General features: G+C 41.7%; 1 protein-coding gene across 1 annotated transcript in view; it reads right to left on the bottom strand.

Moving 5' to 3' along the window:
- The window catches only part of TBCD (tubulin folding cofactor D), a 2329415-nt gene that overhangs the window by 1865613 nt on the left and 444813 nt on the right, over window positions 1–18989 (bottom strand). Inside the window, exon 10 of the mRNA XM_085616794.1 lies at window positions 4378–4510. Coding sequence (XP_085472920.1) covers window positions 4378–4510 — 133 coding nt within the window. The remainder of the gene's footprint in view (window positions 1–4377; window positions 4511–18989) is intronic.

Below are 18989 nucleotides of genomic sequence, written 5' to 3'. Positions count from 1 at the left end.
ACCTCCCATTTAAAATTCTCAATTTCAGCGATTTTATTTCCTTTAAAAGATGTATTCCGACAGTGCCTCCTTGAGTACTTCTTACCGTAGGTGATGATGGTTGAGGTATTGCCCATAGATGATTCTGTTGTTCAATTGAGTTATCTCTTGGATAAGACAATAGCAGATTTAAATTAAAATCCCCGAGATAATATATTCAGTGTATGGATCCACAATCATCTGCTGTAATGCAACGCTAGTGATATTGGTAGCCATGATCTTCCTTGATCTGAAATTCGTATGGATATATACATTTATAAGTAGTAATGTTTTTACTTTGTTTTTTCCATGTACCATAACTTTACTATTAAAATGTTATTGTCGATTAAGACTACTTGTTTGTGCTACAGTTTCAAATCTATAACTATGAATGTTGCTAGACGCCCAATAGAGCGCCCATATTTGCTATGTTTAATTGCTGGCTCAAAATAACCTTTAAAACCTTCCAGCATTATTGATTTAGTCACCCAAGATTCTTAGAGAAGTATAATCTGAAAGTTGTTAGACATCGAAGCTCGGAATTTCTTTTGCATTTTAGAGCGTACCCCATTTATATTCCAAGAGCATAATCTTATAGTTTCTCTGCGATTATGTGTTTCCTTCTTGTATCTCAAAGTTATGCTGTCACGGTTCAGTTACCCCATGAAGGGACGCTGTAATCCATCCTTCATTTAATTTTATCAGCGTTTCTTCTTCAATTTAATTTGTTGTTGTTGGTCGGTTATCCATTTTTCCTATGGGGTTCTTCAATATTGAGAATACCTGATGCTTTATGTTTTGTTGATATTCAGCTCTCTCATGTGATGTAAATGGGCTTGAGTATACGGATGGGGGTGGGGGGGGGGGGGAACTGCTACATTTTATTCCCCATTTTAAAAAGGTTTCATTTTCGTTGATAATTCTAATAAAAGTGTAGAATTCAGAGTTATTAGTGTCATTTCATGAATATATTCTTTATTTGGGAGAAATTCAATGGCTTCGATATTTTCGCTTGTGATTTTTTCTAAAGAGGGAATTGCTTTAAAGAGTCAAAATATTGCCTCGAGTTAAAATATCTCGTCTACCCCTGGACTGGTATTCTGGTTTAAAAATAAGTTGGGTGTTACCCTCCTTTATTGTTTTCTTGTTTCTGTCGACTTCAATGGTTATGTGTTCTTTCTTTGATGAAGTAATTTATGCATTTGAAGCCTGCTGTGCATTCCTTTTCGATCTATTATAAAACTGCTTTGGACTTTGTTGGACCTTGATTGTTCTTTGTATTGCGAGTGTAGAATATCCATCTCTTTCATCAATTTTTTTCCAGATCATACGTTCTTTTTTGTTTGTCTGTTTTTTTCAGTGATACATGGATCTTAGGAACGGTCCTCCTGTATTGGTTTATAGACTTCATGCAACAAAACTTCTTTCTTTGTTTCATTTATAGTTGTCCCTTCTATGTCTGTTTCATAGGATTGTATTCCACTTTTTTCCTCTTTCAGCAGTAGATATTTTTGTTAGTCGCGTAGCACACTATTTACTTTGAGTTTCTCTTCCATGCGGCATTCAGCATTCTCACATTTGCCTAGGCCACACTCAAACTGCTGCAAAAGTAGTCATCTTAGAGCTTCTAGCGTCCAACAATTGTAGTTCGGCTACCCCTCTGTGGATCTTAGCCTACTGTAAACATATTCAATGTGTGGAGCCGGTTGATGCAGATAGACGGAAGGTGAGGCGGGCAGAAGGTCAGTAAAAGGACAGTTGCTGCTTCTCAGTGCTCCTCGCGGCCTCCGATATAAAACCCCGCCTCACCTGCCACACACAATCCCATGCAACAAAAGCAGTGAGAGCACTAACATGCAATAGGAGCTAGTGAGTGAAGCAACAACTGCGGCCAGCAGAGACTCTCGGCTAAGGGGGCGCAAGTCGGGCGGGCTGAGCCGGGAGCGGCCACACCGGCTTGCAAACTGCACCGGCCTAACATGGGCCGCCTCCGCAAGACCGGGTGAAACCGTGGCTCTAACCTCCAGTGTCGCTCACCCGTACCTCACCTCGGTGATCCCGTAACAGTGGGACAGATGGAATGCAGGCCTCCCACACTCTCCGCTCCATAACGGACTCCAGCTACGGTAGCTGTAGCAGCGGGTGGATTCGGGACGAATGGCAGGTGAACAGGCAAGCGCGGTCTCCGAGCCACACACCGCACTAGCTCTTGTTGACCATTTGATGTCACTCAGAACCCCACTGTAAAAAACAGCCCCATAATTCACTGTTATCCATCTATTATTCTATATATTGGAGCCATCTGGCTCTGTCAAGACGCGCCAAAACAGGTTCCTCTGACGAGCTTGAAGGATCTTGACACTAATTTCTACTGAAACTATCTGCAACAAATTACAAAATTTGCAGCAGCACCAAATAAGATTTAATTGCATCCGTTTATAAGTCAATCATTGTTAGATGGTTTGTACTCGATGACGATGGTGACAGGTAGGGATAAATGTGGCATTCGTCCCTTCTCAGATATATTGGAACCAAGACCTGTCTGCTGAAGGACTGGGATTGTAGGATCCTCGCTTAGAACCTTAGTTAACTTCTGCACCGCAAGTTCATGGGAATGTCAAAGAATATGTATTTTAAGTGGATAACAAAAAATATATTTTCTGCAAAATAAGGGTAGTGTTGTGAAGGGTCAGTATGTAAATATAGTTTACAACTCCAATGTTCAGTATAAACATCTTCCTTCTAGTTTCCATATTTTGACACCATCTCTAGATTTGCTTTTGAGGAGCATAGAGGAAATCTTTCTCTAGAATACATAAATGCTTTCTAGCCTATATTTCAGTGGTGTTTTCAGAGCTTTTCCGGAAAACTCTAGTGTGAGTCTGTCTTGTGCATCTGTTTTCATCCCATTGTATGACAATGCACTGTTCTGATAAAGTTTATGAGAAGAATTCTACTTGGTTGCAGAGCTCTTTTTGAAGCCCCTATCTTCATGTCCAAATAATATGCTACGCCCCTTTTCTGGAATTTAGAGTAACATGGCAAAATATGGCCTGTATATGGCTAGTATGCAAAAGAGTCTCAGAAAAATCCAGGTTTTCTTCAAAGACAAAAAATATTAATCTCTTTTGATCAGTAAGGATCCCAAGTGAAGTGCAGTGTTGATATTAATCTTGTAGCATGGAGAATCTCATCAAAATAAGAACCGCTCTACAAAGGGTGAAGAGAGGCCCTTCAAACATGTAGATCAACCAGTTTGAGCAGATTTAGCTTGACCACTGTGGAACTTGGAGCACCATGTGCCACCCTGCATTTCTTTACTATTCTAATTACCAGCCCCAGTGCAGAGAAGCATGCCTTTTGACTAGAAGGCAAGATTCCCACAAAGGTTCCAAAATACAGGAGCAATCTTTATAGGCTTTCTGGTTTTCTTGACGAATCTCTAGAAGAAATAGTTTTTTTCGTAAAAAACATGGTTGGATTGAAAATGGATGATGCTTTCTAAATACAAGTATAGAATGATCCTTTACCTAAGAGGGAAAGTCTTTAGTATGCCACAGGAGTGACAGTCACGGAGATCTGGTAATGCTTATGGCAGTTTCAGATATCCAGTCAGATTTTAATACAGTGTTTCCTTCTACACAAGTCATACGTTTTGGAGAGATAGATTTCTCACTAGATGAGAAATAGCATCGTCAACTTTTTTTCTCAAATGTGGCTGATATGGACACCACACATGCACTTCTTTTGAGGGTCATTAGCAAAGTATTCTTGGGACAACACATTCTGCAACTTCTTAAGACCTCTGGCCGCCTGTGAGCAAGTGAATGACAAGAATCAGAGGGTGAGGGGAGTAGGAGACTAGAATATCTGCCTGGAAGTCCACACAGGAGCAGGCTTAGAGAGGAAGATCAACTAGAAAAGCAATCAGAGGAGAAGGGTTCACAAGGAAAACATGTTTATAAATACATTTACTTATCAGCATAGTATGGAAAATACTTTTGGCAGTTGTTTTAAGTTAATATTATTTGAAACCAAACATTTTCAAATAAGCCAGGGCTATTCCGAGGACTCCATCCAGATCAAATCTAAAGATGCCCTTGTGAGGTAGCGGTCAGAGTCTACCTACCTCCCTGGGGTCAACATAAAGCTCCAGACAATCAGGTGGAACGGTTATGGCATGAAATATGTTCCTGTACTAAGGATAGAATAAATGCACCAAGGATTCTCTGCCTAACAAATGGGTTTAAATCAAAACATGTGAATCTATGAAAGATTCACTGTAGGAGAATGATGCATTGCCACAGTAAATCACTTTTCAAAAGTAATAATGTGATGAGTAAAAGCTCTGATCCTTACCTCCAATGTGCCACTTTGGTTTTCAGAAATGTGAGTCCTAGGCGTTGAACAAGTTTCACCCCAAGTTTGCGAAGAATTGTGTGGTTACTTTCCGAAAGCTTACAATTATCAAGGCATGCTAATACAGTGGAAGCTACAGAAAAAAGAACAGTTATTAATCTTCTTGAAAAGCAGAAAAAAATATTTTTATGTCTTCAGATTCGAAATCACAGAAACATCCAATAGCTAATACGGACTACTTCTATGTTTGAAAACATAGTTTCACAGAACACAAATCCAATTCTGTGTGCCAGTGTGCCAAGAGGTGGGGACATGAGAACCATACTGTTGGCAATCCTACGGGCAGCCAAGATTATTTATCACGTTGCTTATATAGGATAGAGAAAGAAAAGATGTTCTATTATGGAACAAATCCTTAGTATATGCTGGAAGAAGAGCAAATTATCAAAGAGGATAACATTAAAGGCCCAAATGAATAAATAGTCTTGTGCAACTAAGTAAGATTTGCAGATGCTGTCTTACAATTTTTGTTAGATTGACAACAGAAAAAGAGGCTGACATTTACTATTCGGTTTTACCCGTTTACTCTCTGTGAACTCTATTGAAATATATGTTTGTAATACTAAATACAAAAAGGGCGCCATTAATTACTACGGGTGTTTTTGGATACAATTAGTTTTAAACCTAAGAAGGGTTTTGAGGTTACTGTATCTTGTGCATGCTCTTGGTAAAGCCACATCTACCATAAAACCCTCTTTGGTATCTTCAATGTAAAGTAAATATATGGACATTCCACTAAAAAAATAAAAAGAGTTTACGCTCAAGAAGGTACGGTTTCTTCTGCAATACTGTTAGAGCCAAATCTTCATAGCAAGTGCAAGAGCATTTGCAGCTGTAAAAGAAGTGGCATGTTTACCACTTGCTCTACCCTGATAAATAGCTCCTATTCAATGATTTTGAGAGAACTCTGGAACCCTGGCTTGTGCTAACCTAGACAGTGGCTTAAAGTAGTGTTATTATTGTCGGCAACATCAACTGGAGGGCTACAGATAGGTTTATAATTGGAGATTTGAAATGTGATGCATCAAGATTGTAGAAGCTTTTTGCATTGCAAGAGCAAGCTCCCACATTTTCTGAACTCAATCTAAGTTAATTGCAAGATTTACTGTAATTCGTCTTCCTTACATATTTTATTTCTTTTTTGGCAGATGTTATCAGTACAGAACAGGGAAATCAAGTTTGGCACAATACACCAATGTCCCAGTTCCATAGTTGTGTTGAGAGTTTAGTGCCACAGTAAATTGTTATTGGCCATGGATGTAAGCAACATTACAACTGCAAAATGTTAATTGCCCGCCCACACATTGCTGGCCTGAGCCAAACGTGAAGATACATGATGGGAGTGCATGCAATTAACAGGTACCTTTCTCATACTGTTTGCCACTACTGAGCAGCAGGAGGTTACCATGTTCAGCCATACATTTCTGTGAATGACAAATGCAAATTTACTGAAATAAAATCTGCTACATCTTTTCGTCAATATCCTGAAATAATTGTACCTTTAGTTTTGCAGGAGCCACAGTACCTTCAACTAAAGATTTAAAAACCTGGGTTGAAACCTGTATTTTCGAGTGTTGGCTATGTTTTAGGTGTTGTAATGCTGAGGTGTCTGCAGTAGGCTATTTATTATGTTATGTGCTTACACAATTATTTTAACCCTCTACTAGAATAACGGACATGGTGTGATACTCAGTAGAAGGTTGAGTTGGCACATACATATTACACTTAGGTAAGAATCTTTTTGATATATTAATCATACACAGAAAAGGGGTGTTGATACACATTGGTGAAAGGTTATTGTTAAGTTCTGTTGTATTATTATTGTTTTACAGAGCCTTCTGACCGATCATATTGATCAACATATGTGTGTGATGGTGAAGAAATAGAGGCCTAAGTATCACATTTTATTTATACACCTGATATAGGAGAGTGACTGTTGTTTGATCCTGATGAATGCCCTGAACATCATTGTCGCTATGGCAGAAACATGTTGATCACTAGATATGGTATATATCTATAACCCTACACTCACTTGCATTTTAACTACTACCACATAGGAAGGAAGAATAAAGTTGTTACCCCTAAGTAGGTAGTTTTTAACACACTTTTTTCACTTATTCTTTTGCACTCTGCCTCTCCTTACCATATCGAGTTGGTAGAACCAACACGTGCTTTGCACTCCTGCTCCTTCTCCCTTGGGTAAAGTTGTAGCCCACATGGGGTACCTTGCGGTCCCCGTGTGTTGGAGAAACCCAATGATGAAGCATGTCACCCTCAGGTGAGTGAGGGTTTTTGTCCACAACTGAGTTGTGCCCATTTGTTCCCTCTCCCTTTTCAAGACTAGACATCCTCCTATAGTGCTACCCTATATTGTGTGTGAGAATTATGAATAAGGAAGTCATATAGGATAGAAGTTCTCTATTTTGTAGCATTGTTCTTCCCTTTGACCCTCCTGTGTGAGATACAGTTTTTGAGCTGTGGGTCTTATTTTATTGTTTTTGTCCCAATAAATCCCCTGTGTCTCGGCACCATGACTGAAAGTACGGGCATAGCATTCGACGAGGAAATGGTCCAAGCCATATTGCAGACACCCAGCATTTTAGATACACAGATAACTCAGACACTCGCATTAACTGAGGAATGGAATAAACTAACTAATTTGAAGAGGCAACACATGCGAACAGCTTTACATGCAGCCATTCTCACCGAATACTTGAGCCAACATAGCACCCCAGGGTTTAGTGGTTGCCAATACCCCTAAATTGTTTCTTGATAATAAAGTTTTTAAGATCAACTGGTCCAAGATTGCTTGGAAGTGCTCTAGAGATTGGCTGATTTGGCTGATTACTACTTCAAAAGAAACATCAGATGTGCTGTTAATTGAGATCCAGACATTGAAAAACCAACTTAAATGTTTGTCTCAAATCACTTTTTATAAAAAACATTTAGAAGAAATCACCAAGACCTTGAACGAAACTAAGGATGATCTAATAAAATATAAAGTGAATACATTGAAAAAAGATATGGATAGATACACTAAAGAAAAGATCTACCCATACACCAGTGATGATTATACCACACAACCAAATAAGAAGAACAATCGGAGAGGAGCATGTGGATGGTGCCAGAACACTGATGAATGGACCTCCAATTCATATGACTGGAGCCAATCAGAGGATTCTGGTTCAAGTGATACTGAGACTGCCCAATATCCCGGACAAATGAGAGGACGGGGCAATTTTGCTCATAGACCTCCAGCTAATGTCTGGTGGCCGCCACAACTGTGGCAAATTCAACCACCCCCGTTCCAATCATTCCCTTACCATGGACCTGGTTACCAGGGACCTTTTTTAGGTCAGGAAAGGGGACGCAGAGGAAGAAGAAGACACAACAGAGATCATTGACCAGAATCACGCCCAGAACAACAGAGACCACAGGTACAGTGGGATCCCTTATTGGAACAACGGATCACATGGCGCATGACGGGCGCATCGACCAGTGCTGTAATAACCTGATAGTTAATTTGAGTCAGAAAATCCTTAACCCTTTGGAAACAATGATAATTAACAAGGGATTAGGTTTTGTCCACACATACATGGGAGATGACTTCAAAACTTATCAAGAATTTTTTGCTTTCTTTCGCAAGATCCGCATGTCCTTTTTGTTTGAAAACACAGTGGATACTAGACCAGAAAATTCCAACAATACTGGCCTGAGAAACAAGTCGACATTTCTACCTACTTTACAACAAGTACCCTCTGAGGTAGTGACATTTGAAAAAGCTGTTATACAATCCTTCAATGCTGAGAAAAGGAGAGCCATTAAACCATTCTTCAATATGAACAAAGCAGAAGAACGATGTGCACTTGAACTAGGTTCCGATCCGTCGATTGTTATTAAACAAGCCGACAAAGGTGGGGCAACTGTAGTGATGGATGCACTGGCCTATCGTACTGAATGTTTACGACAGCTACAAAATACCAAATACTACAAACCCATCATGCGTGACCCCACCAAGAGATTACAGAATACCATTCGTAATCTTGTTAAAGAAGCACTTGAAGCTGGATGGATCACCAGAAATGAATCAGAATTTTTGACACCCACACACCCGAAGATCTCGGCATTTTACATCTTGCCGAAGATACACAAAAATCAGAGGCCCCCCCCTGGTCGGCCAATAGTTTCTGGCATTGGTTCTTTACTTGAACCATTGTCACTATTTGATGATTGGTTTCTCCGACCCTTGGTGGCCAAGATGCCATCATACTTGCAGGACACCAAACATGTCTTGTCCTATTTGAATACAATTCATTTTGATCCGGTGACACATCTCATGGCCTCATTTGATGTTGAGGCTCTTTATACGAATATTCCCCAAGAAGAAACACTTCGGACTATACAAGATCTGTTGGAAGAAAATCCTCGTAGTGACCAGACGCCGACATCCTTTGTGATGAAGTGCGTCAATCTAGCTATGAGAGAGAACTTCTTCTCCTATGAAGATCAATTGTATTGGCAAGTTATGGGCACTTTAATGGGCAGTACCTGTGCCCCCAGTATGGCCAATCTCTTCATGCACTGGTTTGAAGTTACATACATCTACCCATATGACAATCCCTTCCACAGCAAATTATTGCTGTGGAAGCGCTATATAGATGACATTCTAGTCATCTGGGAAGGGGATCAAAATTCGCTATTGGAATTTTCAAGTTGGCTTAACACCCTCAATATACATCTGAAATGTACTTGTGAAGCAAGTAATGAGACTCTACCATTTCTTGATTTGAGACTGTATCCGAGAGATGGGAAGATATTCACAGAACTATACCAAAAACCGATGGCATGTAATGCACTCCTCAATTACACATGCTTCCACCCTCGGGCTCTTCGTGACAATCTTCCTATAGGACAATTCCTACGGTTGAGGAGAAATTGTACTTAACTTAGCATGCATCACAAACATGCAACTACTCGTAGTGCACACCTCCACACTCAAAAATGTCCTACACGGTTGATACAGAATGCGAAGAAGAGAGCCAAGAACAGCAACCGCGAGGCACTGTTAGAGACACATGTGAAACCTACCACTAATCGCTTGGTATGTGTCAGCACTTTCAGCCATCTCAGCACTACGATCAAGAAAGCCATTAATTCCAACTGGCATATCTTGAATAAAGTCAAAAAAATCAGTGAGAGGACTCTCTTTGCTTTTAAACGGAGTAGGAATCTTGGGAATATTCTGGTACACTCTCGGCCAAGAGTGTTACACGATACAAACCAGTTACGGACTATCCATACTGGTTTACCGGTCCAGGGTCATTTTCCATGTAGTGTGTGGTTTGTCATTTGACCACACGGACGCTCCAACTTGATTTGGGATTAAAAACTCCCTGGGTACTAACTAGCCATACAAATTGCAATTCAGAGGCAGTTATATATTTGATACAGTGCCCTTGTAAGTTGAACTACGTGGGTATGACAACCCGGAACGTTAAAACCAGAATGATAGAACATAAGAGTTCAATCAAACGGAAGAAATCCAACACAAAACTCACCAGGCACTTCCTTGATGTGGGACATACAGAGGGAGACCTTAGATGGGTGGTATTGGACAAACCTCATTACCATAGAGACATGGGACCTTTGGAATCCGTGCTGTTCCGCAGAGAACAAAGATGGGTGTTCAGATTGGGGAGCCACCAGAAAGGCCTTAATGATGATATACCCTGGTGTGCTGTGGGCTCTCACTAATACCAATATATACAAGTGGTAGGTTATACACCATGCGGCTGCATGATGGGTCGTTATTAATACCTTGCTACCCTTTCTATACTTCTTGTGTTACAATGGCCAAATAGAAGTTAATTATAATAGCAATGGGGTAACCCAGTATCCCTCAGAACCTGGGCAGTACGCTTGCCTGCACTCTCCCTGACATAAAGTAATCGTTCTTCCGGGCCCAGTTTGAAGGTGAGCGGATTGAAAATTATGGTCTGGCCACTTTGTCTAACTCGATTGGTATGGAAGAGATTAATTTCCCTTTCACCCTTAAATCTACAGGACCTCAGTGTGATTCACTTGTTCTGAGGACACAGGACGTTTGCCTGAGCCCCATCCAACCCCCGATTGGCATGGATGGGACTCATTCCTTTCCCACCTCTTGTTTATACAGAACCTCAGTGGGATTAGTTCGATCTGGTGACACAGTCCTAACCCCATCCAATTTTCATTAGCTGCACTTGGAGTCGATTGACCATTCTGGGAAGAGTTCATATCCCATTACCGGGTGAGTCCATTAGTGCACTTACAGCATTGCCGGTTAATTATACAGCCACCTATGGGCCTTTTCTTATATAGTTTCATTCTCTTGATTAGAATTCTCGTTTGAATTACATCCACGCCGTACAGGATACTGTTGCTCCTGCACGAGTATCTCCCTACCCTGCCCCATGAGCCACATCGGGCTCCCTTAGGTGAGTTTTCACCTTGCCTGCTTTGAACGGTCACAGCATCTAATTTTCCAAGCACACCTGACCATAATCCTTACTATTCCATAGGCTGTCACCCGACTGTCCCTGTCCTGAAGAAGACCCGCATTGACTAGTTAGTAATGCTACCCTGGGTTGAAACGTCGACATTTTTTCCGTGGACCAGTTGAAAAGACTCTGCATAAAGACTTACTCAATCTGTCTGCAGACTGTTTCAAATATTTGTTTTTCTGGCCTTTTGTAAATCATCAATACATCCATAAGTCACTTTGTATATATTACGCACCTTTCACCACAAGCACTGAGCACTATATGTCACTTTGTCACAAGTATAATTCGCTCTTAGTCCTTGACAGCCACTGAACGTGGGTATTCATAAATGATGCAATTTATAAAACTTCTTTGAATACTTTTTATGGTCTCTATGTGTGTCAATTTTGATTAATCTTTCTACAAACAAACCAATGATGGTTTAGTGCTTTAAGAAATATTCTTTACCCAACAGAACCGATTGTTATTATTTTCAAATAGAAGTTAAGGCTATATCAGCTATGTACTTTCAGAGAGATGTGGTCAGCATAGGTGTTTAGGGGCCGAATTAAAAGAATCCTGGTTATAAAGATGCACATCCCTATGTTAAAGAGGTATTTCTGCATACCGCCTGTTTTAGATTGACTTCCTACCATTGGACCCCCGAATTAGTAGTGGAGCCGAGTTTCACACTTTGAAAATAGAGAAGTTGATATGGTGTCACGATACAAGCTCATTGTTGTTAGGATTTCCTTACAAACGGCACGCGTGAACGGCATCACGTGGTACGCCCTTTGGGCGGCTCACGAGTTTCGGCTATTCACTTTGGAGTGAAAATATAAATGAGTGATTTGGTGCATACTCGCTTATTTCAATTTCAATTTTAAAACGGGAGTAGCATCTTAAAAGAAGTACCGTTCAGGGAGATATGTAAGTGGAGAAGAAGGCGCGGACATACGGCCGTTATCAGAGTTGAATGTTTACTCCGTTACCACAGCTACGGGTGACCGCGAGCACGTGACATGTACGTAGTGTGTCTCGCACATCCCGCTTTCACTTCTGTGTATTTAACTTTGTACACACTACATTGTGGTGCTCCCTCCCGAGTACTGAAGTGAAGACCGTGCATTTTTACTAGGTGAGCAGATAGCCGTAGTATGTCGTGGCATTTGGGAATCGGCTTTAGTTCGGTCCTGTCGTGGATCTGTAATGTAAAGTTTGGCCACACAGATGGGGTTCTAGCTATGGCTTTTTCATTTCATTTCAGTTCATGTCCTGCTATAGTGGAAGCTCTAGCTGTTAGTCGGGGCAAGTTTAGGACGATGGTATAACCATTGAGGATCCATGGGCTAAATAACAGTATGACCAGTTATAGACCACACGTTTTGATATAGGCAATTGAGAGAGATAATATCTCTCTAAACAATCTGCACTAAATAAATATGTATGTTAAAAATTAGATGACTAGGGTCACCCTGCACTATCAATACTTTTAAGTTTATATACATATCAGGGACCTGTATTTGAGTGTTAGCTATGTTTTAGGTGTTGTAATGCTGAGGTGTCTGCAGTAGGCTATTTATTATGTTATGGGCTTACACAATTATTTTAACCCTCTACTAGAATAACGGACATGGTGTGATACTCAGTAGAAGGTTGAGTTGGCACATACATATTACACTTAAAGGGGTGTTGATACACATTGGTGAAAGGTTATTGTTAAGTTGTGTTGTATTATTATTGTTTTACAGAGTCTTCTGACCGATCATATTGATCTACATATGCGTGTGATGTTCAAGAAATAGAGGCCTAAGTACCACATTTTATTTTAACACCTGATATAGCAGAGTGACTGATGTTTGATCCTGATGAATGCCCTGAACATCATTGTCGCTATGAAAGAAACATGCTGATCACTAGATATGGTATATATCTATAACCCTACACTCACTTGCATTTTAACTACTACCATATAGGAAGGAAGAATAAAGTTGTTACCCCTAAATAGGTCGTTTTCAACACACTTTTTTCACTTATTCTTTTGCACTCTGCCCCTCCTTACCATATCGAGTTGGTAGAACCAACACGTGCTTTGCACTCCTACTCCTTCCCCCTTGGGTAAAGTTGTAGCCCAGATGGGGTACCTTACGGTCCCCGTGTGTTGGAGAAACCCAATGATGAAGCATGTCACCCTCGGGTGAGTGAGGGTTTTCGTCCACAACTGGATTGTGCCCATTTGTTCCCTCTCCCTTTTCAAGACTAGACATCCTCCTATAGTGCTACCCTATATTTTGTGTGAGAATTATGAATAAGGAAGTCATATAGGATAGAAGTTCTCTATTTTGTAGCATTGTTCTTCCCTTTGGCCCTCCTGTGTGAGATACACAGCATTATTGTATGTGCCATGTGTATGAAAGTGCAAAAGGTAAGAATAAATATTACCTTTGACCTAAGAGTCTGTCTTACCATCTATAGGGATAGAAAGGCAGGATAATATACACAGTGAACAAAAATCATTTCTCTATTCACAGGTCCAAGTGTAATAATGGTGTAGTCACCAGACTCTTGAACAATAAAAAACAATTGGTGAAGCAATCGCGAGTACACTGCACGCACACTGCAATAGTGAGAAAACCATGACCACCCATGCACAAATTACCTACTTATAACATAGGATGGAACAAAATATCGGAAGGTGTTTCCTAATTGATTAGCTATAAAAATCACCAGATCTCTTTGTGGGGCTACTCGAATCATATTATAAGAGCTAGAGAGGTCAAACCTATTTTTATTTCCATGTTAGTAGCCAGATCCATAATCACTAATTGCTGGAAATATCAATGCATCCCCTTGTTTTAGGATTGGCTAAATAAATTAATTAACCACTAAAATGCAAAGAATACCTCTTCACCACTTCTGTTGGAGTCGTGTGGAAAACTGATTAATTAAGATGAAATTTTCATTGATTCTTAGACATCTGTAATATGAATATATTTTTGTAGTCAGTTTTATCTTATGTAATACAATCTAAGAAATCATATTTTATGTGTCACAAGTTAATGTATATCAAGTGAAATATTCTGCTTCCTGCTGTTAAGATTGGAAATGGTTGACTTCTGTGCTATTCATAATTTAGTTTCTAGATTAAAATAAACATAAATAAATAGAAATCTTACAATAAGAATTGTGGCTTGTGCTCTCTGTTAGAAGTTGGCCTGATATATGATGTCACTAATTCTAGTGTACACCTTGTATCAGTCCAAACAACCCTTATGGTGATTGGTTGTAAAGTCAACCTTATAGACCAGCTATCCTAGTGGTAGCATGGACAAGAGTAGTCTTAGGCTAAACTCTGTATGGCATGTGAAGCCAGCTGTTACACCATATGTAATCCCTTGAATACCAAATGAAAAAAGACACCACAACAGATATATATAAAAATAGAATGAATTTATTCTAGTCAAACCCTCAGCACTCTTTATGAGATTCGAGGTAAGTACAACACAGTCTTATTTAAGCATACATTAAGTCACACAGGTAAGTAATACAGTTAGGCCCTAGGGGCCACGCAAACCATATACTAAGTAAGTGGTATAAGGACCACTGTCATGAACACAGGATAGGCCTAGGGAATCGCTGGGGCTACACTATACTACCAACAGTTAGGAAGTGGGAGGCCCACGGGATTCAGGTGCAGAGTGGAAACACTCACGCGTAATGCGTAAAAGTCGATAGAATCACTAGCAGTTAGAAATAAGCAGTTTTAGGACACTTCTGGTAGAGCTAGGAAGTCGAAACTCGGAAACTAGACCTTAGGATAGTCAATACCCTTGTGAGCACCGAAGTACCCAAGTTACCTAGCCCACGGGCTGCGGGTGCATAGGTGTGAACTTGCGTCGGGTTTCGTCGTGGACTTCTATGGATGCCTGAAGGAAAGTTGCTGACAGGCAGTCAGTGAAGAGTGTCCGGTGGATCCCAAGGTGGGGATCAAGAAGGAAGGAACCTGCAAGCAGAAGGGGCAGAGTCTAGGTCACCAGCCGGGAGGGAACCAGGAAGGAACCAGGCGATGTCGTGAAGATGCAGGTGAAGAAGTGAAGCTTGTCGCAGCAGCCACGGGTACCAGGAGACGTCGAGGACGACCAGGACCAGGAGGTGAGCTGCCCCACGAAGGCTCTTGCTGTCTGCGGCGTCGAAGTCGAGTCAGGACCCAACAAGCCTTGGCAAGCGGAACCCACGCAGGATGGAGGACTTGCTTCTGGTGCAGACCAGGAAGGTCTGGGTTGCTTCTCTTTCACAGAGGAGCCTTTGCCAGTCTGGAGGAGCCGGACCAGCAAGTTGAAAGTAAAGGTTCGTCGTCGCAGAGGTTACTAGCCAACGGACCAGCAACCGGACAACACGTCGAGCGACACAGGTGCAGAAGGGCCCCACGCAGAACACGTGAAGTGTGGGGAGCTGGTCTTCTTTGCAGATGGTGCTCGGGAGTGGGGTTTCTCAATTCCCCAAGCACAGCCTCGAGGAAGCCTCAGAAGTCGCCCTAGTCAGTTACTAGCCACTCTTCCCAAGTCGCCGGTCCCACGTCCCTCGTCACCTCCACGGGTCTCAGCTTCGCTGGAGATGTGGATCTGGTTCAGAGGTGTCTGGAAGTCTCGGCGCTGGTCAGTCTCTGCAGTCGTCCCTCGTAGGATTCAGTCGCAAAGCAAGCAGCGCTCGCTGGATGGTGCCTGGTTGCCCAGGGTGGTCACTCCTTGGCCACAAGGGAGATTTCTTCAGTCTTCTTCCTGAGGTCGAATGTCGAAGGTCCAGAGTTTCTGTTCAAGTTGCAGATTCAGGTTAATCTAATTTAGCAGGGCCCAACTAGCTACTAATATACTGGGCTAGTGGGCTGGGCTACCTGCAAGGTCCCTCCTATGGGTGGGACCAGGAAGGGGAGTGGCTACACCCCCTTTCCTTTGTCCAGTTTCGCGCCAGAGCTGGGGCTGGAGTGCCCCAGCACCGGTTTGAACTGGACTATGCATGGAGCACCTTGTGTGCCCCAGGCATGTCTCATTCCTTTCAGCCCTCCCTGCCCCAATACACTAAAGTCTGTCTGGGGAGGTGCTAGCACCTCCCCAAGCAGGAAACCTATTGTCCAGGCCTCCCTGGCTGGGAGGGCTCCCAGCTGCAGGAGGTCAGACTCGTGTCTGTGGCAGCAGCATCCATTTTGTGATGCTGAGGCTTTGGTGAGAGTTAAACAGCAAAGTAGGATTTTAACAGGTCTCTCCCTCTAGAAGGGAGGAATAATATCCTTATCACCTGAAATGGTATGGGGGTATTATTCCAAAGTGTTAGACACCTTACACAACATGTTTTGATAAAGCCAAACCATAGTTACCATAACCGTTTAAGATTATAAGGTACTTTAAGAGTATATGGTAGGCTATATCATAGAACAGCTATAAGGACATAGGAGTGGCTGATAGGTACACATGTGTCTATATATAAGGGTAGATATAGGTATACTATATCTAAGCAAGGGGTGATTACACAACCTTGCCCCAGCTGAGTGATCAGCCGGTTGCGTCTGATTGGAAGGCCAGACCAGGGGTGGCATAATACATGCTGCAGCCCCTGGGAGGCCTAGGGTACACCTATGCCCTGGGTACCTAGGGTACACTGTACAGGGTCCAATAAGGTGATCCTTACCAATTGGGTATGTAACTAGGGTACATGGAGTCCATTTTAAAGAGAGAGCAGACAGCCTGAGACCCTGAATGGCAGGATCTCAGGCCAACTAAGTCGAAAAACCAGCTAGACACTAGGCAAAAAGTTGGGGTAACCATAGTCAGATATCCACCTTCCTACACTCTCCATCATGACTACCAGAAAAGGACTCAAGAGGAATTTAGAACTGTTGAGTATTTGAGACTCATAAAAATTCAGACTATTGAGCAATTTGCCTGTGACTGTTTTCATGGAAAAAGAAGCCTCCGCGTAGCCCTCCTCCTGAAATGATAGGTAGCACGCTTTCAAATTCAAATCCCTTGATAGAGAGCAAACAACAACTGTCTTGGTGCCAATCATGCAAGAACTGGCTTGACATTAGAAACATTCACAGTGTGACCATCATATCCCATAAACTTGCTGCTACTGGTTTGCACTACACACAAGATATATTTGATTCGGTAGACACAGGCTTCATATCAGCTGATTGACATGCACATGGTGTTGTGGCATTCATAGATCTGGGTAATGCTTACGATGACATAATACAAAGGTGGATAATTAGAGGGATATGTCCTACATTGGAAGACGCAGTAGTTAGAGTTACATCTGGACACAAAGTGGGTCCTGTGTTTGACTTTCTTCAATTGCAGCCTGTCATGAGGTTACATAGGTCTTGGGTACACAAACGTTCATTTTACATGTTCACGTTTAAAGTGGAAATCCTTTTCAAACTATGACTTTTAACACACATTTGCTTGTGTGCCCGTATGGGATAATGTTCTCAGAAAATGATTTGCTTACTACACTTCTTTGTAGGCACATTACCAGGCCCTGGAGCGTTCTGTACTAGGACTAAGTTCACTGCACAAAATGTCATTGTTTGTTGCCGTCCATTCGGCGACAGCTCTAAGTGGGAAGAATCAACAATGACAGCCAGACCAGAACTCCGATAAAGAGAGAATGGGTAAAGTTTATTATATAAACTGTACCCAGCCTTTGTTTAGACAGAGGAGCATTAGGATTGTCGAGGTCCCCGACTGCCGGAATTCTAGCTCAGCTGAATCCTGTCATCTTCCTGAGGAGGGGAAGCAAAAAAAACACAAAATTGATGGACGGAATGCAGAACAAATCAAAACATTCACCCCAGTCAAGAGATCTGGGTTAAATCCATCATTTTTTTGCTCACCATGCCACCCCAGTTTAGACCTGGCCATAAAGAAATCAGTCTTGATCCTGTGCCTCATGGGAACAGTCCAGCCCGAACTGCCAAGCCAGGTCCTCCCTGGACCGGAAACAAGCATCCTAGGACCGGTTTCGGGGTTTCACCCCTCTTCAGCCAGGATAGCTTGAATCCAGTGGCACAGTAGATCTGGGTTAAATACATCATTCTTTTGCTCACCATGCCACCCCAGTTCTTCCTGAGGAGGGCGACCTGCTCTAAACCAAGACTGGCTCCCTGATGACATATACCTGCAGGTAAATGGGATGTTAGACCACTTTAAGGTATTCTGGTAGACTAGCACATCCTATGCTTTAGAGGATGGGTCCCGGAAGTAGAAGTACAATTATATGTATGAATATAACCAACACAATTGAACAGTGATTGAATTGTTAATTCTTTTCACACAATTGCTTCAGTGTTTGAAATGGCAATTTGTGTACTTCTTGTGAATCTCGTTGGACATGCCTGAGTTCACAATGAAAAGGTACATCTGTTTCCACAATTTCCTTGAGGAAATTGTCATGTTATGATGTTGCATACACCATATGGTACCTTGTAAGGCTAAATGGTCACATGGTTTATTGTGAGCTAGCCAGGAGTTAGGTCAACATATTCTGAAGGCGTGCACGGACTTTAGTTTTGTCGTTTATGTTGCCCAAATGCACAGTCTACTGAAATAGTAGGAACCGTATGACAGGTCTCTTTCAATATCAGGTGTGTTCTGTCTCTTTGATGGAGGTAGGGAATAGCAAGGATGTTTTACTATCACCCTTGAATGTGTTGCATGCCTTATACTTTCAATGAGTGCCGGGGGGTTACTATTGTCCGGGGTGAAACAACAGATGTGAAATCCTTACTCACTATAGAAAGGTTTTCGGATTAAAACTATTCTTCAATACGGAATTGAATGACAAAACTCTTTTGTAACTAGCACTGGCAAGGCTAATAGGTCTTGCAAGGCTAAATAAGGAAAAAAAGCAAATTGTGTAATTTATAGGTGAGCACACCACACGTGTTTGCCTACAAAATGATGCAGCAGCTTCTTTTTTTCTTTATTTCACAATCCAAAGAAAACAAAATGCACAAAAACTTTTTTCTGGAAAGCA

This window comes from Triturus cristatus, chromosome 7 (genome assembly GCF_964204655.1).
Source record: "Triturus cristatus chromosome 7, aTriCri1.1, whole genome shotgun sequence".
NCBI lineage: Eukaryota > Metazoa > Chordata > Amphibia > Caudata > Salamandridae > Triturus > Triturus cristatus.
Note: the sequence above shows the minus strand (reverse complement) of the source record. Positions and strands in the feature narration are given on the sequence as shown.